The 27,228-nt window shown below is 46.8% G+C and overlaps 2 protein-coding genes across 12 annotated transcripts in view; both read left to right on the top strand.

The window, feature by feature from the left end:
* Positions 1 to 9,169, top strand: part of p4ha1b (prolyl 4-hydroxylase, alpha polypeptide I b) — a 103,750-nt gene extending 94,581 nt beyond the window's left edge. For all 11 annotated transcript variants that reach the window (XM_070865583.1, XM_070865589.1, XM_070865590.1 and 8 more), the window contains 2 exons: positions 2,767 to 2,863; positions 6,147 to 9,169. In XM_070865583.1, coding sequence (XP_070721684.1) covers positions 2,767 to 2,863; positions 6,147 to 6,217 — 168 coding nt within the window. In that variant the 3' untranslated portion in view covers positions 6,218 to 9,169. The remainder of the gene's footprint in view (positions 1 to 2,766; positions 2,864 to 6,146) is intronic.
* A 10,274-nt stretch (positions 9,170 to 19,443) lies between these two features.
* Positions 19,444 to 27,228, top strand: pla2g12b (phospholipase A2, group XIIB). The gene is made up of 4 exons (XM_070865350.1): positions 19,444 to 19,666; positions 21,977 to 22,065; positions 24,553 to 24,718; positions 27,110 to 27,228. Exons 1-4 carry the CDS (start codon positions 19,444 to 19,446, stop codon positions 27,226 to 27,228), a joined length of 597 nt encoding a protein of 198 aa, XP_070721451.1.

The following is a 27,228-nucleotide window of genomic DNA, read 5'->3' as shown; positions in this document are numbered from 1 at the left end:
CGTTGTCATTCAGGTGAGATTTGCATAGAGGCTTTAACCACTTCACCTAGCAGGATCTAACCTGAAGTGCTGTGAGTGTTTCTGTAGGCAACAGCAGCAGGCAGTTTGCAGACGGTAATGGAATGAATGGCCAGTTAATGCTGCTTTTGGTGACGTTTGTTGAGAGAGATGTCAGGAAGCACTCTGATTTTTGACAGGCACCACGGGGTCTTTAATATTCATTTGACCCACTGCAGCAGGCAGAAGTTTGGTTTGACATCCCATTCAAATGACGGCATCTCCATCGATGGAACATTCCCTCAGTTGTGCACGCCAAGTGTGAGCCCAGATATAATTGTGACCGTTTGTGGCTGGGATGACCCACTTTAGTCATTCTAAAGTCATCTAAACAACTTGTATTTATATAGCGCCTTTAACATAGTACAGGTTGAGCATCTGAAACCTGGAACCCTCAGGGCCGAGACCGTTCCGGATTCCGGGTATTTCCGGATTTTGGAACGTCTTTACCTGGGCCAAAGTATGTGGGATTGGGCAGCCAAGGTAAGGGGGTGAGGTCGGCCCGCCGAGGTAAGGGGGAGATGTGGGGGGGGGGGGGAGGAGAGTCCGAATTTCGGAACATTTTCCGGTTTCAGGATGACCCCGCCACGGATCGGCCCGGTGTCTGGATTCCGGAACTCCGGATTTTGGGCGCTGCACCTATATTTAACGCATTTAACAAAGGCACTATATAAATAAAAGTTGTTGTTGTCGTACCTTTGGAAAAGCAAGATTCAATCAAGCAGAGTCAACATGGTTTTATGAAAGGGAAATCATGTTTGACAAATTTGCTAGAGTTCTTTGAGGATGTAACAAGCAGGGTGGATAAAGGGGAAACCAGTGGATGTGGTATATTTGGATTTCCAGAAGACATTCGATAAGGTGCCACATAAAAGGTTACTGCACACGATAAAAATTCACGGGGTTGGGGCTAATATATTAGCATGGATAGAGGATTGGCTAACAGAAAACAGAGAGTCGTGATAAATGGGTCATTTTCCGGTTGGCAAACAGTAACTAGTGGGGTGCCGCAGGGATCAGTGCTGAGGCCTCAAGTATTTACAATCTATATTAATGACTTAGATGAAGGGACCGAGTGTAATGTAGCCAAGTTTGCTGATGATACAAAGATGAGTGGGAAAGCAAATTGTGAGGAGGACACAAGAAATCTGCAAAGGGATATAGGCAGGCTAAATGAGTGGGCAAAAATTTGGCAGATGGAGTATAATGTGAATGTGAGGTTATCCACTTTGGCAGAAAAAATAGAAAAGCAAATTATAGTATAAATGGAGAAAAATTGCAAAGTGCTGCAGTACAGAGGGACCTGGGGGTCCTTGTGCATGAAACACAAAATGTTAGTATGCAGTTATAGCAAGAAAGGCAAATGGAATGTTGGCCTTTATTGCAAGGGGGATGGAGTATAAAAGCAGGAGAAGTCTTGCTACAACTGTACAAGGTATTGGTGAGGCCACACCTGGAGTATTGCGTACAGTTTTGATGTCCATATTTAAGGAAGGATATACTTGCATTGGAGGCTGTTCAGAGAAGGTTCATTAGGTTGATTCCAGAGATGAGGGGATTGACTTATGAAGATAGGTTGAGTAGGTTTGGCCTATACTCATTGGAGTTCAGAAAAATGAGAGATGGTCTTATCGAAACATATAAGATAATGAGGGGGCTCGACAAAGTGGATGCAGAGGGGATACTCGGGAAACTAAAAGTAGGGGGCATAGTCTCAGAATAAGGGGCCGCCCATTTAAAACTGAGATGAGGAGAAATTTTTTCTCTGAGGGTTGTAAATCTGTGGAATTCTCTGCCCCAGAGAGCTGTGGAGGCTGGGTCATTGAATATATTTAAGGCAGAGATAGACTCTTGCTCCTATTTCTTATGTTCTTATGTTTACCATAGTAAAATGTCCCAAGGCGCTTCACAAGTGTGTTATAATATAAATTTGACACCGAGCCAGATGAGAAGCAATTACGGCAGATGACCAAAAACTTGGTCAAAGAAGTAGGTTTTAAGGAGCGTCTTAAAGGAGGAAAGAGAGGCAGAGAGATTTAGGCAGGATGTTCCAGAGCTTAAGGGCCCAGGCACGGCCACCGATGGTTGAGCGATTATAATCAGGGATGCTCAAGAGGGGAGAATTTGTGAAGCACAGATATCTTTGGGGGTGGGGGGAGGAGCTGGAGGAAATTAGGGCGGGGTGAGGCCATGGAGGGATTTGTTATCAAGGATGAGAATTTTGAAATTGAGGTGTTGCTTAACCGGGAGCCAATGTAGGTCAACGAGAACAGGGAGTGATGGGTGAGCGGGACTTGGTGCGAGTTAGGACACGGGGCAGCCGAGTTTTGGATCTCCAAGTTCACATTTTTATTAAACTGCGACACTAGTACTGCAAGTTTGTCAGGAGATCATTTGTATTTTGTTGCAGTCTCGATGTTGCTAATTTCTCCTTGTTTGGAACAAAATCCAAATCTGCTGACTCAGTTCAAAATTAAATGTAATGATTTTATCAAAGAAATGCTTGAGTGTGCAGTCCAGACATGGCCAATTCTATGCAATCGATAAGCTTGACTTCAAGACAGCTTAAAGACTTCTGCAGCTATCCTGCACAGGCGCATTCAACAACAGCTGCGGGCGTGTTTTGGGTGCATTGTTGTGCTCAGTGTGTGTGTTAATCAGTTTGTTTGTTCAAAATGCTGAGAGACTTGTTGGGTGCTTGTGTTGCAGGGCTCGGCGGTGTTTTGGTACAATCTGTTTCCCAGTGGGGAAGGTGATTACAGCACACGACATGCAGCTTGTCCAGTATTAGTTGGAAACAAATGGGGTGAGTACAGAGATGTTCTGCGCCAATTTTGGAGGAGCTGTGGACGTGTGTTAGACACATAATTTATGCTCCATAATTATGTGTCAAAGATGATAATGCCTTTCTGATTAATTCCCAGATTTTACTGTTTACAGGTGCAATGTCCCGAATCCGGAACTCCGAAAACCGGAATTCTCGCGAAAGCGGAATTGTCCGAAAACCAGACATTTTGCGAATAGCTGATGAAGTCATCCGGAATTATTGTCTGAAAACCAGACATTTTTGAGCCAAAACCCAACATCCGGCACGGATTCAGTTGAGGATTCCAGATTTTAGACAAGAATCAATAGTCTGAAATCTGTAATCCATGCCGGATTTTGGGTTTTGCCAGGTTTTGCCGGATTTTGGATCTTGCTGCTCAAAACCCAGCACGGATTTGGTCGAGGATTCCGGATTTCAGACTATTGTTTTTTCTTGTCTGAAATCTGGAAAAACCCAAAAACCGGCATGGATTCGGTCCTGAGGATTCCGGATTTCGGACGATGTACCTGTACTTGCAAGTAATAGCGGGCCCTCAACAGGGGACTATGAAACGCTGCACATACTATGCACCAATGTTCCCTTTAAGCTGGGCGTTCGCGCAGCTGTCTGGAACTCTTACCCAGGCCACTAACCGGCTTTCCAATAGGAAAAACCGCGCACGTGCGGGAATATGAATGGGCCGCACCGCCCGTTAAAGGGGCTGCACGCACACCCCCCACACCCCCCCTCCAAAAATTAACGGGAGCATTGCTATACACCACAGTCATTTCCTTTAGAACACATGCCACGGCACTGTTACAAACTGTTTGTCAAAGGCCGCAATCCCAGCAAGTCTCTTCCTCTAATACCATACAAAAACTTGCATTTATATAGCGCCTTTAACGTAGAAAAACCTTACCAAAACACTTCACAAAATACAAAACTACAACAGTTAGCCAAAAAGGAGGTGGAGAGTCGGACGGGTTTTAGGAAAGGAATTCCAGGGAAGTTGGTGGGAGAGGGAACAGCCGCCAGTGGTTGGGTGACGGGTGGGAGGATGCTCAAGAGGCCAGAGTTGGCGGAACGGTGCATTGTAGGGTTGGAGGATGTTTCACAGCTAGGGAGAGGTGAGGCTATGGAGGGATTTAAACATGAGGATGGCCATTGCTGTTTGTGAGTCAAGTTTTAACGCCTGGATGCCAATGATGTAAGGTTGTAGATGGCAAGGGTGTTGCTCACAAATGAACGGACATTCTGGAGGGTGACTGTTTAAGGTGATGGATGGGATGCCAATCAAATGTAATAGCAACTCTGCTGAAAGCTGCTATACACATAAACATGGAATGGAATATGCTTAGAATATGCTGCGTATCAGACAAAGGGTACAACCAGTGGTGTATCCCCTGAAATGTACTGTATTCTAAGCAGAGTATATGTGAAATACTTTTACAAGGATGATACCAGAAATGCGAGGGTATACCTATCAGGAAAGGATGAACAGGCTGGGTCTCTTTTCTCTTGAAAAAAGGAGACTGAGGGGTGACCTAATAGACGTCTTTAAAATGATGAAAGGTTTTGATAGAGTGGATGCAGAGAGAATGTTTTCACTTGTGGGGAAGAGCATAACTAGAGGCCATCAATATAAGATCGTCACCAAGAAATCCAATGAGGAATTCAGAAGAAACCTCTTTACCCAGAGAGCGGTGAGAATGTGGAACTCGCTGCCACAGGGAGTGGTTGAAGTGAATAGTATCGATGCATTTAAGGGGATGCTGGACAAGCATATGAGAGAGAAGGGAATAGAGGGTTATGCTGATAGATTTAGATGAGGAAAGACAGGAGGAGGCTCGAGTGGAGCATAAACGCCGGCATGGACTGGTTGGGCCCAATGGCCTGTTTCTGTGCCATAATCCTATGAAATATACTTGGAAGATTTAGCAACAAAATAAAATTCTTCAAATAAGTGAAAGCAAATGCACATTTATTTTTGAGTGATCCTCTAGCTTCTAAGATTTACACAGGGCAAAGAAAACATCCCGGGTGTATAATGATTCCTCTATCACTCGGTGTATCTTCCTTGCACAACTTACAGCCTTTAAGAGTGAGAACAGTCCAGTGACTTGTTCACAAGTTAATTACGAATCACCTTCTCAATTCAAGTTCTGTGTTCCACATTTCCCCACTGAATACTCTGCTCAAGCAGTTAGGGATGGGCAATAAATGCTGGCCTTGCCAGCGATGCCACATCCTGTGAACGAATAAAAAAAATATATATACCGCCCATGTTGTTCTTGTGTGAAAAGTTAAAAGAAGGATTAGGTTATCAAATTAATGCAGTGTATTAATTGGTGTTCCTTTTAATTTTTAGTTTTGTGCGTGGACTCTTTAACTGGCTGCGTGGCCCATTCAAATTTTCGCGGACGCGCGGTTTCTTCCTTGTAAAAGCCGGTGAGCGGCCTGTGCGGGATGTCCAGAGTTTAGTTATGAGCATTGAATGGAATTATCATGCTTGTATGATTTTTTTTAAAATTGTATCGTGCATGAATGGACCGTGTGGTAACAGAAATATCGCGTCGGTCTCCGCACCCAAATATTTTGAGCTGGTTTTTTATTGATGCGGTTCTATTTCAGGAGACGGGTATCCATACGGCAACCCCGGCGTATACACTGCTAAATCCGACTGCCTTGACCCCACCGCAGAATTATGGACCTATCTTTTTTAAAACGTAATGTATCCGGTCCATCACCAGGATAGAGGAGCGCAATTTAGCAGTGTGCATACTGGTCGACCAAATTAAAACCGAGTCAGTATAAAAGTGGCAACGAGCCTCCGATCCTGGCTTGATCCCAAGAACTGATGATCCTTCATCGGATCGATTTCACAGGTCTACATGTTGGGCTTTGAACTTTCTGCCATGTGCTAAAGAGGTTTAGGGCCCCACTAGTAGAATTATTGAGCCAGTCACTGAGCCTTTATTTATAAAGGATGTGTCAGAGTTACATACACATGATGGATGTAGCTACTTGTAGAAGGTGGCATTTTAATAGAACCTAAAATGGTGGGCTGGGCAGGGGTAATTTGGTCCGTGAGGCTGGGTCATCAAGGGGTATGGGGAGAAAGCGGGAATATGGTGTTGAGATAGAGGATATTGAATGACGGTGCAGGCTCGAAGGGCCAAATGGCTTACTACTGCTCATGTTTTCTATGTTTTCTATGTTCACTGTGGCAGTGGGGGAATTTAAATGGATTTACTGACGCTGTGTCCACTTGGCTGTTTTACAGTGTCTAATAAATGGATTCATGAGCGTGGGCAGGAATTCCGAAGAAGATGTAACTTGTCAGAGTTGGATTGACATGCCCCACTGTGTATATGAATGATTCCCCTTCTGCCCTACACCACTCACACTACAGCTCGGTCAGTGTTTACACTCTTGCCATCGTTCACCGTCTTCGATCCCCTTGGAATCCATCTGATTTGGACTTCATTCTGTTTCGTCGCTACATACAGACCAGAGCAGAGAGGTCCATGTTTTCTAACCCTTTCCATTGACGGGATTTAGTGAAGTAGGCTGAGCTGGTTAGATGACTGGAAATGTTTCTCTAAATAATTGAGTCTTTCACTTTTCTGCCTTTCGTTAAAAAAAAAATGTTCGCTAAAAATACCCGGCTCTTTTCTGCAAATTGGGGTGATTTCACGATCTTGAGCTTCCAACGTGATGCTGCACCCTCAACGAGCACGTGATCCTTGCTGCGAGCGAGGATTATGGGTTCGCCTCGCTGAAGAACGCTTTGCTTGGGTACCTGTTGAATCATGTGGCTTTCAGGAATAATTCTGCTTCACAGAGCATGGTACGTTCTTGTGGGCGGCATTGCTGAAAGAGCAGTGCTTTTGCTTCAAGGCATCCTGATTAACGAAGCATTTTCCAAAATTGACTTCCTGTAGGTATGTTTGTTAGATTAGTGTGCGTGTAGTGATGTCGATGGGCCTCTGAAGGCACACAAGTTCACTGACTAAAGTCATGGCACTGACTTTAGAAGTACATTATCCCTTGTGTTAAATGTAGGAAAATCATCTGAATCTTGAAGCCTTTCAAGAAGCTGTTGACCAACAATGAATCATGAATCTAAGGCTGCTTTTGGTAACAGTAATAATGTCACGGATCTTCAGCTTCACATTTGCAGCGATCATGCTCAGAAATGACTTATTTAAATAAGATGGCTGTTTTTGTGCTGCATTCCACTATATGGATGGAGTATACCAGTAATAACTGTGTGTGTGTGTGTGTGGTATGCCCAGACTGTAAAATGTGGTGCAGTTTTTACAAACCAGTTTTTTACATCACTTCCAGCATTATGATTTATGATTCATTGTCATTTGTTGCTGCTCTTTCTAACTGTTGACTACCAGTTCCAGCATACACCATTGCAACAGGAGAATTGTGTCCCGTAGAAATATCAATTCATTATTCCAGCATCACCAATCAATTAGATCCTCGGCTAAACAGTGCCTCAGCTCTACGCACCTTTGAAATCAGTCAGCAAAGATGTGTTCACTGTGTACTTACCAGAAAGATTGTCACTTGGGTATGTATCTATTTTCCTGTGTTTTTAAATATATATATCATGATCATTGTTGCCCCTCTCCCTCGTTCCGAATTTATCTGGATAATCATGTTATAAAAGAAACAACCCCTGGGTATACTTTTTTTAAATACACAAAAGGGTAAAATTGAGAACTATTAAACTGTGAAAGGGCCATGAAGGTTTGCGGGGGGGGGGGAGGGAAATAGCAAGAATGGAACAATCAGGTGCCCAGGGGAATATTTTTCAAAAGAAAAGCACTTTTTCTGTGCAGTCAGTGGAAGAAATGTGTATTTATATATCTTTATTTTCAAATAAAACCTGCCCCCTTTTCTTGGTTTTCTTAAAATACCATTTCCTTCAGTGTCTCATTTTGTACTTGGTCACGTCGGCAGTTTTCACAACACTTCACATCACTACAGTCTCAGGAACGAAACCCAAGCCAAAGCTCATTGATCCGAGACAGTCGGTGCCAAAGGGTGGACAGGGTGCAAGAGGGGGAACTACTGGATTTATACAGGGAGCAGCACACAGGCTAACGTCCTCGCAGTTACTTGCAAAAAGTGGGGAAACAGGCTTGTTACAATCAACGCAACTTCTTCGCCTTTTAATTGAGGGGGGAAAAAATCCAACTCGTATTTGGTTTTACTCCTGGAGGGTTGATGCAAGTGACGCAGTGACAGGGGAGCTGTCGGGGGCCACGGGAGGAATTCCAGCCGATGGCACTGCCCCCGCCCCTCCAGGATTCCATCCCTAAACGGGTGGGAGGGCACATGGTCAGATGGTCCACTTGCCACCAGATCCCACCCCGCCCCCCCCCCCCAGACATCGAGAGGGGGTTGTGTGCAGGGTTTAGAGTTGGCATGAGTCCTGTCTTGGCTCTCTGAAAGGACCTAGAATCAAGGAAGAAGGTAATCAGTCCAGAAGTGGACAATTATTATTTTTGTCCCAGCAAAGGCCCCCTTTGGAATCGAAGATTTTTTTCTTAACCTCTTTTTATTTTTTTCCCCTCCACATCCCACCCCTCCCCTGACCTGGTATGACCTCCCCGAGAGGGTATGATGCAGGGGCTACGGATCGCTCCACTTTACAAAGGCCAATCAAGTGGGTGCCGATGAAGCAAACCTTGCAGGTGCTGGCAGTCTGTCCCTACTCCTACTCCTATCTCATTGTGTTTTTATCAAGGGTTATGGGGAGCAGGCAGGGAAGTGGAGCTGAGCCCATGATCAGATCAGCCACGATCTTATTGAATAGCGGAGCAGGCTCGAGGGGGCCAAATGGCCGACTCCTGCTCCTATTTCTGATGTTCTATGCAGATGACTCTGTCCCATCAATTTTGGGCGGGTTGGGTTTGGGCACACCTGGGTCCTGCTTTGTGTCCCTTCCACCAGTGAAGCGAGGCCACTGGAATTTTGACTCCTTACATTTAAAAGTTATTTTCTAATGGCACTCCTTCCCTTCCTTGAAAATACCAATTAAAGTTTTCTTTTTCTCAACAAGGAAAGTTGCAGAGCCAGTGTTGCCTGAAAGATAGGTGTGTGTGTGTATTCTGTTTTCTCACGTACTCTGGAACGCTACCTTACTAACCAAGTGCTGCTCCCACACGTTAAATTCAGTATTTTGCCTCGAGTATTTGTTCTCTTTTCTGTTACAATGTAAATTTTACACTTGAACAAGATTCTGAATAAAGTCCCACTGCAGCGGCGGTGGAATGTTTCCTTGTAGCCTCGTGTTGTTTCCTGATCTCTTGAGCCGAACTGCTCTTGACAAATCGGCTTTGCGATGCATGTTCCAAAAAGCTCGAGGGGAAAACTCGTAAACTTTTAAAAGTGCAGAAGTTGGAAAAAAACGTAATGGGTTGTAACTGCTGAGACTTGAATCCCGGGGAATTTGGAAACGATCATTTGGACAGATAGCGTGCGGATGGGGCTTATGTATCAAAGAATGGGTCAAAGAGATCTGAGCCAGATTATTTTGCCTTGAATGGAGCATGACTTGCACGAAATGGAATTTGCTGCACCCAATGAAAGCAACTCCTAAGTTTTCTTCACACTTTCCCCGGATTGATCCTAACCCTCTCTATCAGAAGGGGCATTCTAGTTGATAAGAACATAAGAAATAGGAGCAGGAGTAGGCCATACGGCCCCTCGAGCCTGCTCCGCCATTTAATAAGACCATGGCTGATCTGATCATGGACTCAGCTCCACTTCGCTGCCTGCTCCCCATAACCCCTTATCCCCTTATCGTTTAAGAAACTCTTAAATTTATTCAATGTCCCAGCTTCCACAGCTCTCTGAGGCATCGAATTCCGCAGATTTACAACCCTCTGAGAGGAAATTTCTCCTCATCTCAGATTTAAATGGGCAGCCCCTTATTCTAAGATCATGCCCTCTAGTTCTAGTCTCCCCCGACCCCCCCCATCAGTGGAAACATCCTCTCTGCATTCACCATGTCAAGCCCCCTCATAATCTTATATGTTTCGATAAGATCACTTCTCATTCATGGAAACATAGAAAATAGGTGCAGGAGCAGGCCATTCAGCCCTTCGAGCCTGCACCACCATTCAATATGATCGTGGCTGATCATGCAACTTCAGTACCCCACTCCTGCCTTCTCTCCCTTTAGCCGTAAGGGCCACATCTAACTCCCTTTTGAATATATCCAACCAACTGGACTCAACAACTTTCTGTGGTGGAGAATTCCACAGGTTCACAATTCTCTGGGTGAAAAAGTTTCTCCTCATCTCGGTCCTAGATAGCGTATCCCTTATCTTTAGACTGTGACCCCTGGTTCTGGACTTCCCCAACATCGGGAACATTCTTCCTGCATCTAACACCTCCAATCCCGTCAGTAGGGTGCTGCAGGGATCAGTGCTGGGACCCCAACTATTTATAATCTGTATTAACGACTTGGAAGAAGGGACTGATTGTAATGTAGCCAAGTTTGCTGGCAATACAAAGATGGGAGGAAAAGCAATGTGTGAGGAGGACACAAAACATCTGCAAAGGGACATAGACAGGCTAAGTGAGTGGGCAAAATATTGGCAGATGGAGTATAATGTCGGAAAGTGTGAGGTCATGCACTTTGGCAGAAAAAAATCAAAGAGCAAGTTATTATTTAAATGGAGAAAGATTGCAAAGTGCTGCAGTACAGTGGGACCTGGAGGTACTTGTGCATGAAACACAAAAGGATAGTATGCAGGTACAGCAAGTGATTAGAAAGGCCAATGGTATTTTGGCCTTTATTGCAAAGGGTACTGTGTTCCTAACACAGATGAGACTGCACACAGGGATGTTAAAGTAACAGTGACCTCAGTCTTTATAAGACACTCCAGAGTGAGGAACAGGCCTTAGCGGCCGGCTTATATACAGTGCTCCCAAGCGCAGACCCCAGAGTGCTTTACTCAACCATGTATCCCAAAGACCAAGATCAAGGAAAGGGTTGATCATTCACCAATGCTCATCATCATAGGCAGTCCCTCAGAATCGAGGAAGACTTGCTTCCACTCTTAAAATGAGTCCTTAGGTGGCTGAACAGTCCAATAAGAGAGCCACAGTCCCTGTCACAGGTGGGACAGATAGTCGTTGAGGGAAGGGGTGGGTGGGACAGGTTTCCCGCACGAACTTTCTGCTGCCTACGCTTGGTTTCTGCATGCTCTCGGCGATGAGACTCCCAAGTACTCAGTGCCCTCCCGGATTCACTCCCTCCACTTAGGGCAGTCTTTGGCCAGGGACTCCCAGGTGTCGGTGGGGATGTTGCACTTTTTCAAAGAGACTTTGAGGGTGCCCCTGTAACGTTTCCTCTGCCCACCTTTGGCTCGTTTGCCGTGAAGGAGTTCCGAGTAGAGCGTTTGCTTTGGGAGTCTCGTGCCTGGCATGCAAATGATATGGCCTGCCCAGCGGAGCTGATCAACATAGAAAATAGGTGCAGGAGCAGGCCATTCGGCACTTCGAGTCTGCACAACCATTCAATCTGATCATGCAACCTCAGTACCCCTGATACGGCCAATGATACGTAATGAAGGGATATCAACAATTTCTCTCAATTTATTAAATGGAGGGGGAAATGATCCTAGCCTGGTCCCAGTCTCCTGCGTGTCGGTTGCAAAATCCTTGTCCGAGTCTTCAAATCTTTTCCAGTCCAACATCCCAGCACCCTCTAATCTTTCTATTACTCTTCCCTTTCTGCCCACCCCACCCGCCCCAAACCTTTACATCCATGATAGAACCTTCAGCCCACGTGACTACTTCACCGCTCCTTAACCTTCCTCGCCTTGCCACAGCTCTCCCCACCTCCTCAAAGCTTGCCCCTACCGTGCTTCCGATCACCTCCCCCCCAACCCCTCTCCAGCTGCTTGCTTGATGCCCCCAACACACCACCTGTCGGCTGCCCCGAGATGTTTTGTGAGGCGGAAGGCACTATATTAATCTAAATTGTTGGAATCAAACTTTAATGGTCTCTTTGGTAAATTTACTGACAATCCTTGTTCCCTGTAATTATTTCTGTGCATGGCCCCTTTAATTGGCTGCGCGGCCCATTCAAATTTTCGCGCATGCCGGTTTCTCCCATATAAAAGCCGGTGAGCAGCCTGCGCGGGACCTCCAGACCGGCTGCACGGCCGCGCAGCTCAACAGGAACGTTTTTTTTAATTGCTTAAGAGAAAGAACTTGCATTTATATTGCGCCTTGCACAACCTCCAGGCATCCCAAAGTACTTTACACAGCCAATGAAGTACGTTTTGAAGTGTTGCAATGCAGGAAAACATGGCAGGTGGCAATTCTTGAGCCTGCGTTCTTCATACACTCAAGCTCCAATCTCAACACTGCCATCTAGGGGAGACCAGGTGCATTCACCGGGGATGGGAAGGCGAGTTGGAGTCACCACTCTCTTACTTTATTTGCAGTGGCAGCAATTGAGGTTAACATGGGCGTGGCTGTCAAAGGTCATCTTCAGTAGGTGATTTAGAACGGAGGTTTGTGCAGTTGCGTTAATAACAATTGCCTTCAATTTACTTTTGATAGAATCATATAAATTTACGGCACAGAAGGAGGCAATTTACTTTATGTAGTTCACTTTTAAATACAAGTTTCAACCTCCAGCCACATTTATCTCCACTTTCTTCCCCTCCCCCTCTAAATGAAGCAGTACTGATTGAAACTTAACAAAAAAGTATCAAGTTCTTTCAGGAATTCTTGTCCTACGTGGAAGGGAGGGGGAGGGTGTGTCGTATTTGTTTTTTAGCCTCCTGTTATGGGCTTCAACCTGCAAGGAACTCTCCGGGGCTCACTTCAAACTTGTTTCTCGTGTGATCCCTTGTAGTCAGTTGACGGAGAGGTAACGTTCTGTCTCCCTGCTCCAGATCTTGTGGATAACAGCGGCCTGAGGTAGCTTAAGCAGTGATCTCAGTGAGTGATTTGGATCTCCTCACTCAGCCAAGTGACCTGGCCAGACAAATCCCGAGAATCTCTACACGCGGTCCAGAAGCAGTGAAAATGTTGATATCTGAACAAGAACTAATGCAGAACCCCAACCACAACATTTATATAGGGCCTTTCACCTAGTAGAACTTCACAGGAGCGTTATCAAAAGATCTGAGCCACATGAGACATTAGGACAGATGACCAAAAGCTTGGTCAATGAGGTAGGTTTTAAGGAGCGTCTTAAAGGAGGTGAGAGAGGTTTAGGGAGGGAATGCCAGGGCTTAGGGCCCAGGCAGCTGAAGGCACGGCCGCCAATGGTGGAGCGATGAAAATCAGGAATACGCAAGAGGCCAGAATTGGAGGAACGCAGAGATCTCTGAGAGTTATAGGACCGGAGGAGGTTACAGAGATAATTAACTATCATAAACTGTCATCCAAACACCAAATTCAGACTACTGCCTTGAAATCTCTCCTGACTTGATATTCTTCAATGTAACCTCGTTTGGGACAATAGTTTACTTGTCGGCAGCAGTAGTTGTGGCTAACAATAGGCAGTTTTGCTTGCATGTAGAAACTAGTGCTTGTGTTACTAGTACAAGAGAATTCTTACCATGTTTATGTGGCCTTTTGCTATTGTAATGGGGGTGTTGCCCCATTTAAAATCTAGGGTTTGTCAATGGTAAGTGCTTGCATGCTATTGGTGATTTTTAAATTCTAACGTTAATGTGTCACAGCTTTACTGAAGAGTTAACGATTGTGACATAATTGCAAGGTTATCCAATGATCATTTGCACATAGCCGGGAAAATACCCCTGGCAGTCTGCATTAACTGTCAATGTACAGTCCGTCACCACTTATAATGGGCATGTTGGTGTTAACCTGATTTGCCCGCTATACGTAAGAACTGATCTTCACCTGCCGTGATCCCCATGAGTTTCTGAAATACCAATTGGTGTCAGATGCAGAATCCACTCCATCCCTGTAACTGACCGAGAGAAGCGGCAACAGAAATGGGGAATCTGCCAGCAATGAGAGAAACGCGGGAGAGACGCACGGCAGCACCCAGCCTTCCCGGAGTCTCCGTCGGAGACAAAGACCAAACATCGCCCAAGGGTAAATACTATACAGGTAACGAAGTGCGAAGATCTGCCCGAAATACATTGCAACAGTGACTACACTCCAAAAGTACTTCATTGGCTGTAAAGCGCTTTGAGACGTCCAGTGGTTGTGAAAGGCGCTATATAAATACAAGTCTTTACGTTATAAGCAGCACCTTTACAATTGACTCTAATGGTACTGGCAAATGTTTAGTGCATTTGCCCAACATGGCTGCCTGTGATAAGTGTGGACGGTATAAGTGATGGGGACTGTATAACATCTTAAAAATTTTAACATCTGCACACGCTGCTTATTACATGACTTGTATGTCAACATTTTACATTATATATTCCTACGTCCACATTTATTACAGAAATCGCTGATATAAAATTGTCACACTCTAATTACACCCTGCCATCAGTGGCCTCGCTGTAATATTTCAGTTTCACATCTCCTCAGCATGGGCAACAGAGAAACTCCTGTCTCCAGCCAGCTCTACTAATCTACTTCCCAGGTTGCTGCAAGAACATATATAGAATCACAGAACGGTTACAGCACAGAAGGAGGCCATTCAGCCCATCGAGCCCGTGCCGGCTCTCTGCAAGAGCAACTCAGCCAGTCCCACTCCCCCGCCCTTTCCCCGTAGCCCAGCAAATGTTTTTTCCTTCAGGTACTTATCCAATTCCCTTTTGAAAGCCGCGATTGAGTCTGCCTCCACCACCCTCTCAGGCAGCGCATTCCAGATCCTAACCACTCGCTGCGTAAAAGAGTTTTTCCTCATGTCGCCTTTGGTTCTTCAGCCAATCGCCTTAAATCTGTGTCCTCTGGTTCTCGAGTTTCTCCATCTGCTCGGTCCAGACCCCTCATGATTTTGAACACCACTATCAAATCTCCTCTCAACCTTCTCTGCTCTAAGGAGAACATCCCCAGTTTATCCACGTAACTGAAGTCCCTCATCCCTGGAACCATTCTCGTAAATCTTTGCTGCACCCTCTCTAAGGCCGTCACATCCTTCCTAAAATGCGGAGCCCAGAATTGGACACAATACTCCAGTTGAGGCTGAACCAGTGTTTTATAAAGATTCATCATAACTTCCTTACTTTTGTACTCTATGCCTCTATTTATGAAGCCCAGGATCCCATATGCTTTTTTAACCGCTTTCTCAACCTGCCCTATCACCTTCAACAATTTGTGCATATATACCCCCAGGTCTCTCTGTTCATGCCCCTTCCTGAGGATTGTACCCTTTAGTTTATATTGTCTTTCCTCGTTCTTCCTACAAAAAAGTATCACTTTGCATTTTTCTGTGTTAAATTTCATCTGCCACGTGTCCACCCATTGCACCAGCCTATCTGTGTCCTCTTGAAGTCTATCACTATCGAAATTTTATGTCATCTGCCAATTTTGAAATTGTGCCCTGTACACCTAAATTCAAGTCATTTATATATCAAGAAAGCAGCGGTCCTAGTAACATAGAAAATAGGTGCAGGAGTAGGCCATTCGGCCCTTCTAGCCTGCACCGCCATTCAATGAGTTCATGGCTGAACATGCAACTTCAGTACCCCATTCCTGCTTTCTCGCCATACCCCTTGATTCCCCTAGTAGTAAGGACTTCATCTAACTCCTTTTTGAATATATTTAGTGAATTGGCCTCAACAACTTTCTGTGGTAGAGAATTCCACAGGTTCACCACTCTCTGGGTGAAGAAATTCCTCCTCATCTCGGTCCTAAATGGCTTCCCTGGGGAACGCCACTGTGTACCACCTTCTATTCCTGTCACTTCGCCAATTTCGTTAGCATGCTACCCACTGTCCCTTTTATTCCATGGACTTCAACTTTGCTGGCAAGCTTATTATGTGGCACTTTCATCAAATGCCTTTTGGAACTCCATGTACACCACCTCAACCGCATTGCCCTCATCAATCCTCTCTGTTACCTACAGATACAAAGCCCAGAATTCAATTTGTATCCTTTCTGGCACATTGGCCATTAAAGTTTGTACAGTAATGAGCCATCCTTAAACCGAGTAATCAGGACTAAATCTCTGCTTGGTTCCAAAGTTGCTGTTGGTTTTGGCTTGACGAGATCTGTGCTTACTGTGTTAGCACATTTCTGTCGCGCAAAAAGCAGCAGGGTGCAAATTCCATTGATTTTGTTTGAAAGTGCTGACTGTGTGCCATACCTTTTTGAACTGTGCTTATCAGGAGATACTGTTTGTACAGCAGGTATCTACAGGTCCGTCCATACAGCAGCTCTGCATTAGGTACAGGAATGCTTCAAAATGATTAAAGACAGAATTTGAGTACAGTCGGTCTCTCTGGGGAGGGGCATGTCTCGGCCTTAGGCAGCCATTTTCAAACAGCGCAACTTGCCAAGACTTTTCGGAATGGAATCTTGGCCTTTATTGCAAAGGGGATGGAGTATAAAAGCAGGGAAGTCTTGCTACAGCTATACAGGGTATTGGTGAGGCCACACCTGGAGTACTGCGTGCAGTTTTGGTTTCCATATTTACGAAAGGATATACTTGCTTTGGAGGTAGTTCAGAGAAGGTTCATTCGGTTGATTCAGGAGATGAGGGGATTGACTTATGAGGAAAGGTTGAGCAGGTTGGGCCTCTACTCATTGGAATTCAGAAGAATGAGAGGTGATCTTATCGACACGTATAAGATTATGAGGGGGCTTGACAAGGTGAATGCCGAGAGGATGTTTTCACTGATAGGGGAGACTAGAACTAGAGGGCATGATCTTAGAATAAGGGGCCGCCCATTTAAAACTGAGACGAGAAGAAATTTCTTCTCTGAGGGTTGTGGATCTATGGATCTGTGGAATTCGCTGCCTCAGAGAGCTGTGGACCTGGGACATTGAATAAATTTAAGACAGAAATAGACAGTTTCTTAAACGATAAGGGGATAAGGGGTTATGGGGAGCGGGCAGGGAAGTGGAGCTGAATCCATGATTGGATCAGCCATGATCGTATTAAATGGCGGAGCAGGCTCGAGGGGCCGTATGGCCTACTCCTGTTCCTATTTCTTATGTTCTTGGACAGCATTTCCCAAACCCGCAACCTTTATCACCTCATCCTCATAGGAAGTCCCTCAAAATCGAGGAAGACATCCTTCCACTCTAAAAGTGAATTCTCAGATGACTGAACAGTCCAATACGGGAATTACAGTCTCTGTCACAGGTGTGACAGACAGCGGTTGAAGGAAGGTGTGGGTGGGACTGGTTTGCCGCACGCTCCTTCCGCTGCCTGCGCTTGGTTTCCGCATGCTCTCGGCGACGAGACTCGAGGTGCTCAGCGCCCTCCCTCCCGGATGCTCTTCCTCCATTTTGGGCCAGGGATTCCCAGATGTCGGTGGGGATGTTGCACTTTATCAAGAAGGCTTTGAAGGTGTCCTTGAAACGTTTCCTTTGCCCACCTGGGCAAGCGCTTTACCACCTAGAAGGACAAGGACAGAAGGCGCATGGGGACACCACCACCTCCCAAGTTCTTCTCCAAGTCACACACCATCCTGACATGGAAATATATCGGCCGTTCCTTCATCGTCGCTGGGTCAAAATCCTGAAACCCCCTCCCTAACAGCACTGTGGGAGCACCTTCATCACACGGGACTGCAGCGGTTCAAGAAGGCGGCTCACCACCACCTTCTCGAGGGCAATTAGGGATAGGCAATAAATGCTGGTCTTGCCAGCGATGGCCATATTCCGAGAATTAATTTTGTTTTAATGGGCCTTGTTACAGAAGGATGGGCCGCAGTTCTCCACACACACAGGTCCTGATGTCAGTTATGTTGAAACACTGGGTGACCCTGAGCTGTCCGCATGCTGCTTCTTGTGACCAGTCGAAAAGCAGCACTAAGGTAAGGCGGGGCAGATATCAATACAGATTCTACACATGGAAACCCACAGCCATGAACTTACACATAATGTCCGTTTACAATGTCGGGGCGCGAGAGGAAGGCAGGGACACGATGTCCAACCTTGGCTACTTCAGTTGGACTGAGAGAGTAGGGGGCGAAATGAAGTGGATCCCAAGCCAAAGAGTTCAAGACTGCTGGCCTTGTGAGTGTACAAGTGACCCCTATCTACAGTCTGTGCTATTCATTCAAGGCTTCCGAACGCCACAGTGTTGATTCTTTTTTCTTTTAAACTGTGGTCTCAGCACTTCACCACCTCTTTGTACCTTGCCTGTCCTGTCCGTCAATTCCTCTTAATCACTGAGCCACTGAGTGCAATGCTGACCTCAGTTGTGCTGAATGTTGTCGAATGCCTGTTTTCCTGGGAGTGTGGAGGGGGGGATGGGGAGTGTGAAGTGGGGATGGTGGGGGGGTTGGGGGGTAGGGGATGTGGGGGTTAATGGAGGGTTGCGGGGGTGTGAGTAGGGCGTGTGGGGGAGCGGGAGCGGGAGTGGTGGGCGGGTTGCAGGGTTAAGTCGGGTGCTCGGCATCGAAATGACTCCAAGTGACACAGCCAATGATGGGAGAGTGATATAGAGCTGGTCTTCTGTGGCAGGCTTGGCCAGACGGTCTGGAGTAGGGGAAGTTGGGGTTTGCTTTTTATTCGTTCATGGGATGCGGGCATTGCTGGCATTATTGCCCAGGTAGAAAATCTTATTGAATGGTGGAGCAGGCTCGAGGGACCGAATGGCCTACTCCTGCTCCTATTTATTAAGTACTTCAGACACCATTGATGATTGATCAGACAACCTCGGGGACTTGACCTGTCGCTGGGGCTGAGATCTTGTTCCATGCAGCTTCAAGTCGCGTTGCAAGCCAGTGGGCTAGCTAAGCTACTGTGCACTGGTGAGCTTGTTAAACTTCAGGCTTAACTCCCGCGCACACATGAGGGGCTGGGGGGGGGGGTGTGCGGGAATCATGGTCTTTGAGCCTTGGCTCTTGTCAACTTAACTCCATCAGAGAGTGTCGGGGAAACAGGAAGTTTATGCTTCTGTGGAACGCTCGGTGTGTTTGGTTTGGAAACGCCAGCATGGTGATGTTTCCTGGCATGTCACACACTCAGCTGGTCAAAGCAGAAATTCAAGTACTCCCTGACGTGACCCTGTACTTTAAGGACTGCACGGCTGAATCATTGTATTTTATGCGTTCATGCTTTGGATTTGTGAAGTAACTTTGCCCCATGTTGCAACACATTGCTTGCGGTGATTAATATTTCGAAGTTTGGACACGTTATGAGATAGGGACCTGCCTAGGTGTTTAAGGTACACAGATCACGATATACGAGACAAGGTATCTGAGTTGAGACCGAATTCCATCCAAACCTCCAGTCAGCCTGACCTTCAGACTATTATGGCAGTGAGCTCATCCCAGATAAAAAAAAGTGGAAGGTTAAAAGTCCAGCTTGGAGAGAGACTAGAAAGAATCTGCGCTGTTGGCGTGAAGCATACGCGGTTAGCTCTGGGCTTTGCAGGTGCTCCACCTCAACCTTTCCCACCCACTTTGTTGAACCCAGCTTTGGCAGCCATGAGGGTTGGGGTTGTGGCTGTACTGTGCCTGGTCCTCAGCGAGGCGCACTCTGAGGAAGTCAACAACGTCACCACTGCAGAGCCGAGCGACACAACCACCAGCATAGATTGGGGCATCGGGTCCATCCGCGACAGCTTCGAGGCCGTCAACGGGTACTTCGATTCGTTCCTGGAGCTCCTCGGCGGCAGGAACGGAGTGTGCCAGTACAAGTGCCGCTATGGTAGGTGTAAAGCCGAGGAATCGGGTAACAACACGCACGCTGTGCATCGCTACGGGTGAGGAAGTGTAAAGAAAGGTGGGGGGGTGGGGGGGGGAAGAGGGGAAAGGATTTAGAGAATGATAAAAAAAGGAATAGAAAGCCAGGAGCAGAACTGGGGAGGAGAAGCCAACCCGAAGAAAACAAGAGGTGAGACACAGGGCGACAGACGGAAAGAGCAACAAAATGATCTGCACTGATCTGGTACTTACTGCGGTTTAGAGAAAGATAATTGAACAGAAAATCTAGCCTCTCTGTGTGAGCTCCGCATTCATTTTCTGATTTGGGATTTCTCTGTGTTCTGCTGAATCTTTGTGATTGTTTGATTAATCATTAACCATCTTTGAAAGGCTGTCGTGTGTGTTTGAGGGTTAAAGAATGCAAGGGTTAAAGAATGCAAGGGTGAGCTGAGCCAAACAGAAGTCGGAAAATGTTCCAAATTACTAACAAAATGCGATTATAGAAGGTAAAGTAAGCCATCACTTGAGAAGTGGATAACACCCTTACACTGAGTGTGTGTTCGAGTGTGTGAATGTTCATGTCTACACATGAGTATAATATGTGTTTGCTTTGCATGAGCTTAGCACTTGTGTATGTGTCTATACAAAAGCAAGGAAGTTATGATGAACCTGTATAAAGCACTGGTTCAGCCTCAACTGGAGTACTGTGTCCAATTCTGGGCCCCACACTTTAGGAAGGATGTGAAGGCCTTGGAGAGAGTGCAGAAAAGATTTACGAGAATGGTTCCAGGGATGAGGGACTTCAGTTACGTGGATAGACTGGAGAAGCTGGGGTTGTTCTCCTTGGAGCAGAGAAGGTTGAGAGGAGATTTGATCGAGGTGTTCAAAATCATGAGGGGTCTGGACAGAGTAGATAGAGACTGTTCCCATTGGTGGAAGGGTCGAGAACCAGAGGACACAGATTTAAGGCGATTGGCAGAAGAACCAAAGGCGACATGAGGAAAAACATTTTTACGCAGCGAGTGGTTAGGATCTGGAATGTGCTGCCTGAGAGGGTGGTGGAGGCAGACTCAATCGTGGCTTTCAAAAGGGAATTGGATAAGTACCTGAAGGACAAAAATTTGCAGGGCTACGGGGAAAGGGCGGGGGAGTGGGACTGGCTGAGGTGCTCTTGCAGAGAGCCGGCACGGGCTCAACGGGCCGAATGGCCTCCTTTTGTGCTGTAACCGTTCTATGATTCTATACATTGGTGCTTGTACTGTCTGTATATGTGTGTGTGTGTTTGATTTGCATGTGTGTCAGTGTGGACTCCGTGCAGCACTGAGGGAGGGCTTCATTTTTAGAGGCACTGTCCTTCGGATGAGAAGTTAAGTCAAGGCCCTATCTGCCTCTTCTAGTGATTGAAGCGGTTGTTATAAAGATCCCACGGCACTACTTGAAGAGGAGGAGAAGGGAGCTCTTTCAGTATCCTGACTAACATTTCTCCCTCAACCAAAAGCACACGAACAGATCATCCAACTCAATGCTGTTTGAGGTCTTGCTTTATACAGAATGGCTGCTGCATTCGCCTACATAAAAACAGCCGCAGTATTTTAACGTCCATATTTGTGTGAAGAGCTTTGATGTGATAAAGATGGAAGCCTTTCTTAGTTTCATTTCTATCTCCTGGCCAGCCTTCTATCTTCCATCCCCCATAAACTTGAGCTCATCCAAACTCGGCAGCCCGTGTCCTAACTCGCACCAAGTCCCGTTCACCCCTCACCCCCGGTAGGTACCTCGCTGACCTACACTGGCTCCAGGTCTGTCAACACCTCAGTTAAAAAATTATCTTCCTTGTTTTCAAATCCCTCCATGGCCTCACCCCTCCCTATTTCTGTAATCTCCTCCAGCCCCACAACCCCCCCCCCCCCCCGAGATCTCTGCGCTCCTCCAATTCTGGCCTCTTGAGTATCTCCAATTTTCATCACTCCACCATTGGTGGCCGTGCCTTCAGCAGCCTGGGCCCTAAACTCTGGAACTCCCTCCCTAAACCTCTCTGCCTCGCTACCTCTCTCTCTCTATTCCTTTAAGACGCTGCTTAAAACCTACCTCTTTGACCAAGCTTTCGGTCACCTGTCCTAATATATCTCATGTGGCAAATTGTGTTTGATAACGCTCCTGTGCAGTGCCTTGGGACGTTTTACTACGGGACAGGCGCTATATAAATGCAGGTTGTTATCTTTGTTGAAGAAGGTGGAAGGTAAAATGGATTTTTTGAGAACTACAAGGGTGAAAAGATGACCTGTTGTTTAAACTCTGTTCCCTCTCTGTCTAGGGAAGGCACCTTTACCAAGGCCTGACTTTAAACCACCTGAGCCAAATGGCTGCAGTTCCTCGTTCCTTGGACTCAAGGTACCAGACACTGTATGTACTACCAGCACAGCTTCCATTTTATATTAATCACCTTGCAATAATTCTTCACAACTTTATCTGTAACATAATCCAGGCTGACACCCTGGTGCAGTGCTGAGGGAGCGCTGCACTGTTGAAGGTGCCATCTTTTGGGTGAGACATTAAACCGAGGCCCTGTCTGCTCTCTCAGGTGGATCCAAAAGATTCCATGGCACTAGTTAGAAAAAGGCACGGGGGGGGTTCTCCCCGGTGTCCTGGGCCAGTATCTATCCTTCCAACACGACTGAAACAGATTATCTGGTCATTTATTGCTGTCTGTGGGATCGTGCTGTGCACAAATTGGCCTCTACATTTCGCTACATTACAACAGTGACTACACTTCAAAAGTACTCAATTGGCTGTGAAGTACTTTGGGACTTGGAAGGCGCAATATAAATTCAGGCTATTGTATACACTGGGGATGGGTGGGCATGGGGAAGAAGTGTTTAATTATGATGCCCCACCTATCATGGTGTGGGGCAAGCTTGCTGGACCAGCTGGTCTTTTCCTGCCCGACTGCTCCGTATGGTCGTAGTTAGACTGTCCGGATCAGACGTGAGGGGGGGCAGAAATTGCCCCCCTCTCTAAGGTCCATTAATGGGGCGGTTAGGCCTTTCCGACCGGAGGCAGGTGAATAGTTTGACCCATCCGAAATTGCCCCCGCGTTTCCGCCCCATTGGACACGCGCCAACCCCTTTCTTCCCGGCGGTGACCCCTTACTGCCAGGCGAGGGAAATTGCCCCACAGGAGCGGATTGGCCATCGCTCGGTGCCCCGACAGTTTTCCCCCCCGGGCGGGAAGCTGCCTGTGGCTGGGCGGCGCCTCCGCCCTTAAAGACGAGGGCGCTCTGCCGCGGCCGCCATTTTATTTTAATTGTCGGCCAACTCTGAAGTCGTCCTCACAATGGCGGCCACAGGTTCGGCCGGGCGCCAACAGGCAGCCTGGCAACCCCCTCTTGGATACCAGGCCGCTGGCCCGGCCAAACCCCTCCCTGGCGGCCCACTGAAGCGGCTGCAGAGCTCGCAGCGGCCTTCCCCTTTAACTGAAGGATTGGGACGTTGCTACGCGTCAGTGCGGCACTGATGACATCGCACACTTTCTGCCCCGCTCCCGACGCACTTCCGCCCCTCAGCCGCCCCAAACACCGCCCGCAACAATTTAAAAAAAATGAAAGAAGCCAATTTTCCTCGATTCTCCGCCCCATTAATTCAAATTACCCGCCCCGTTTGTGGAGTGCTATGGGTGCAGGCAATTATTTCACCACTGGTGACACCCATCTTTGTGACCGATCACGCTCTCGTGAGAACAATTGACACAGCTTGCTGATGTGGTCTACCACCACATCATTGAGAAGATTCAAGCGCTCTCATGAGATGTTGAATTCCACTAGCTGTGGGGAGTGCGAGTAGGGTTTGGCTTCAGACATAAGAAATAGGAGCAGGATTAGGCCATTCGGCCCCTCGAGCTTGCTCCGCCATTTAATAAGATCATGGCTGATCTGATCTTGGCCTCAACCCCACTTCCCTGTCCGCTCCCCATAACCCTTGTATTATGCTCGTAATAAAGGATGAAACTGAGTACTGTATGCAATGAGCAAGTGTGACCTTAGCTCCTTTAATTGGACTCCAGAGTGCAGGTACTGCGTGGGTGGCCTGCTTATATACAGTGCTCCCAAGGGATGCTGGGATCCCTTGGGACTCCAACAGGTGGGCCCTCTGGTGGTGGTGTGATACAGGTTGCCAAGGGTTACATACATAACACCTTGACTCCCCTATAGTTCATCTGTCTATCTCCACCTTGACTATATTCAATGACCCAGCCTCCACAGCTCTCTCGGGCAGAGAATTCTAAAGATTCACAACCCTCTGAGAGAAGAAATTCCTTCTCATCTCTGTCTTAAATGGGCGACCCGTCATTCTGAAACTATGCCCCATAGTTCCAGATTCCCCCACGAGGGAAAACATCCTCTCTGCATCTACACTGTCAAGCCCCCTCAGAATCTTCTCTCTTTCAATAAGATCACCTCTCAGTCTTCTAAACTCCAATGAGTATAGGCCCAACCTGCTCAACCTTTCCTCATAAGACAACCCCTTCATCAGAGGAATCAACCTAGTGAACCTTCTCTGAACTGTCTCCAATGCAAGTATATCCCTCCTTAAATACGGAGACCAAAACTGTACGCAGTACTCCAGGTGTGCCCTCACCAATACCCTGTACTGTTGTAGCAGGACTTCTCTACTTTTATATTCTATTCCCCTTGCAATAAAGGCCAACATTCCATTCGCCTTCCTGATTACTTGCTGTACCTGCATACTAACTCTTTGTGTTTCATGCTCAGCGACCCCCAGATCCCTCTGTACTGCAGCATTGTGTAGTCTCTCCATTTAAATAAAATTTAGCATTTTGATTCTTGCTACTCTTTTCAAGCTGCCCCTGCAATGATTTTCCTTTTGTTTGCAGCTCGATTTGGGAATCCCAGCCATGACCAAGTGTTGCAACCAGCTCGATGTTTGCTACGACACATGTGGAGCCAACAAGTACCGGTGCGATGCCAAGTTCCGATGGTGCCTCTACGGAATCTGCTCCGACCTCAAGAAAAGCTTGGGCTTCGTGTCAAAGGTTGAAGGTCAGTATTTCCATCGGAAAGATATCAGCAAAAGTAATCTGAGCAATTTGTGTTTGAGACACAAAGATGCTTATGGGAAGTATTGGAAGTGGAGTTAGAGATGAGAGGGGTACAAAATGCACAGTATTTGGAATAAAAAGAGGAAAAATACTGGAAATGCACAACAGGTCCATCAGGATCTGAAGGGATAACGGTTTGGGTGTAGACCTTTCACTGGAACTTTCTATTTCAAAATTCCAGCATTTGCAGTTTTCATTTTTTATTTCTCTATCTCTTTCTAACCCTGGCTCAGTGGGCAGCACCCTCACCTCGGAGTCAGAGGATCGTGGATTCGAGTCCCACTCCAGAGACATGAGCACATAATCCAGGCCGACGCTCCCAGTGCAATGCTGAGGGAGTGCCGCACTGTCGGAGGGGCAGTACTGAGGGACAGGTGAAGAAGACAATGGCACGTTGGCCTTCGTAGCTAGGGGATTTGAGTATAGGAGCAGGGAGGTCTTACTACAGTTGTACAGGGCCTTGGTGAGGCCACACCTGGAGTATTGTGTACAGTTTTGGTCTCCTAACTTGAGGAAGGACATTCTTGCTATTGAGGGAGTGCAGCGAAGGTTCACCAGACTGATTCCCGGGATGGCGGGACTGACCTATCAAGAAAGATTGGATCAATTGGGATTGTATTCACTGGAGTTCAGAAGAATGAGAGGGGACCTCATAGAAACGTTTAAAATTCTGACGGGTTTAGACAGGTTAGATGCAGAAAGAATGTTCCCAATGTTGGGGAAGTCCAGAACCAGGGGTCACAGTCTGAGGATAAGGGGTAAGCCATTTAGGACCGAGATGAGGAGAAACTTCTTCACCCAGAGAGTGGTGAACCTGTGGAATTCTCTACCACAGAAAGTAGTTGAGGCCAATTCACTAAATATATTCAAAAGGGAGTTAGATGAAGTCCTTACTACTCGGGGGATCAAGGGTTATGGCGAGAAAGCAGGAAGGGGGTACTGAAGTTTCATGTTCAGCCATGAACTCATTGAATGGCGGTGCAGGCTAGAAGGGCTGAATGGCCTGCTCCTGCACCTATTTTCTATGTTTCTATGTTTCTATGTTACACTGTACATTAATGATTTAGATGAGGGGATTAAATGTAGTATCTCCAAATTTGCGGATGACACTAAGTTGGGTGGCAGTGTGAGCTGCGAGGAGGATGCTGTGAGGCTGCAGAGCGACTTGGATAGGTTAGGTGAGTGGGCAAATGCATGGCAGATGAAGTATAATGTGGATAAATGTGAGGTTATCCACTTTGGTGGTAAAAACAGAGAGACAGACTATTATCTGAATGGTGACAGATTAGGAAAAGGGGAGGTGCAAAGAGACCTGGGTGTCATGGTACATCAGTCATTGAAGGTTGGCATGCAGGTGCAGCAGGCGGTTAAGAAAGCAAATGGCATGTTGGCCTTCATAGCAAGGGGATTTGAGTACAGGGGCAGGGAGGTGTTGCTACAGTTGTACAGGGCCTTGGTGAGGCCACACCTGGAGTATTGTGTACAGTTTTGGTCTCCTAACCTGAGGAAGGACATTCTTGCTATTGAGGGAGTGCAGCGAAGGTTCACCAGACTGATTCCCGGGATGGCGGGACTGACCTATCAAGAAAGACTGGATCAACTGGGCTTGTATTCACTGGAGTTCAGAAGAATGAGAGGGGACCTCATAGAAACATATAAAATTCTGACGGGGTTAGACAGGTTAGATGCAGGAAGAATGTTCCCAATGTTGGGGAAGTCCAGAACCAGGGGTCACAGTCTAAGGATAAGGGGTAAGCCATTTAGGACCGAGATGCGGAGGAACTTCTTCACCCAGAGAGTGGTGAACCTGTGGAATTCTCTACCACAGAAAGTTGTTGAGGCCAATTCACTAAATATATTCAAAAAGGAGTTAGATGAGGTCCTTACTGCTAGGGGGATCAAGGGGTATGGCGAGAAAGCAGGAATGGGGTACTGAAGTTGAATGTTCAGCCATGAACTCATTGAATGGCGGTGCAGGCTAGAAGGGCCGAATGGCCTACTCCTGCACCTATTTTCTATGTTTCTATGTTTCTATGTAAAGCGAGGTCCCGTCTGCCCTCTCAGGTGGACGTAAAAGATCCCATGGCCACTACTTGAAGAAGAGCAGGGGAGTTCTCCCCGGTGTCCTGGGGCCAATATTTATCCCTCAACCAAATCACTAAAAGACAGATTACCACGTTGCTGTGTGTGGGATCTTGCTGTGCGCAAGTTGGCTTCCATGTTTCCTACAGTACAACATTGACTGCACATCAAAAGTATTTCATTGGCTGTAAAGCGCTGTGAGAGGTCATGAAGTTGTGAAGGGCAACTAAATGCAAATTCTTTCTTCCAGCCTGTGAATCTGTTGCGGACACCATGTTCAACGCGGTCTGGACCCTGGGATGCAAGCCTTTCATGAACAGCCAGAGGTCTGCATGTTTGTGCAGTGAGGAGGAGAGAGACGAGCTTTGA

The sequence above is a fragment of the Pristiophorus japonicus genome, chromosome 22 (assembly GCF_044704955.1).
Source record: "Pristiophorus japonicus isolate sPriJap1 chromosome 22, sPriJap1.hap1, whole genome shotgun sequence".
Lineage (NCBI taxonomy): Eukaryota > Metazoa > Chordata > Chondrichthyes > Pristiophoridae > Pristiophorus > Pristiophorus japonicus.
Note: the sequence above shows the minus strand (reverse complement) of the source record. Positions and strands in the feature narration are given on the sequence as shown.

Coding starts and splice junctions, on each gene's coding strand:
- pla2g12b (XM_070865350.1), top strand. CDS start 19,444: ATGAGGGTTGGGGTTGTGGCTGTACTGTGCCTGGTCCTCAGCGAGGCG. Junction 22,066..24,552: donor GACTCAAGGTACCAGACACT/GTATGTACTACC, acceptor TTTTGTTTGCAG/CTCGATTTGGGAATCCCAGC. Junction 24,719..27,109: donor CTTCGTGTCAAAGGTTGAAG/GTCAGTATTTCC, acceptor TCTTTCTTCCAG/CCTGTGAATCTGTTGCGGAC.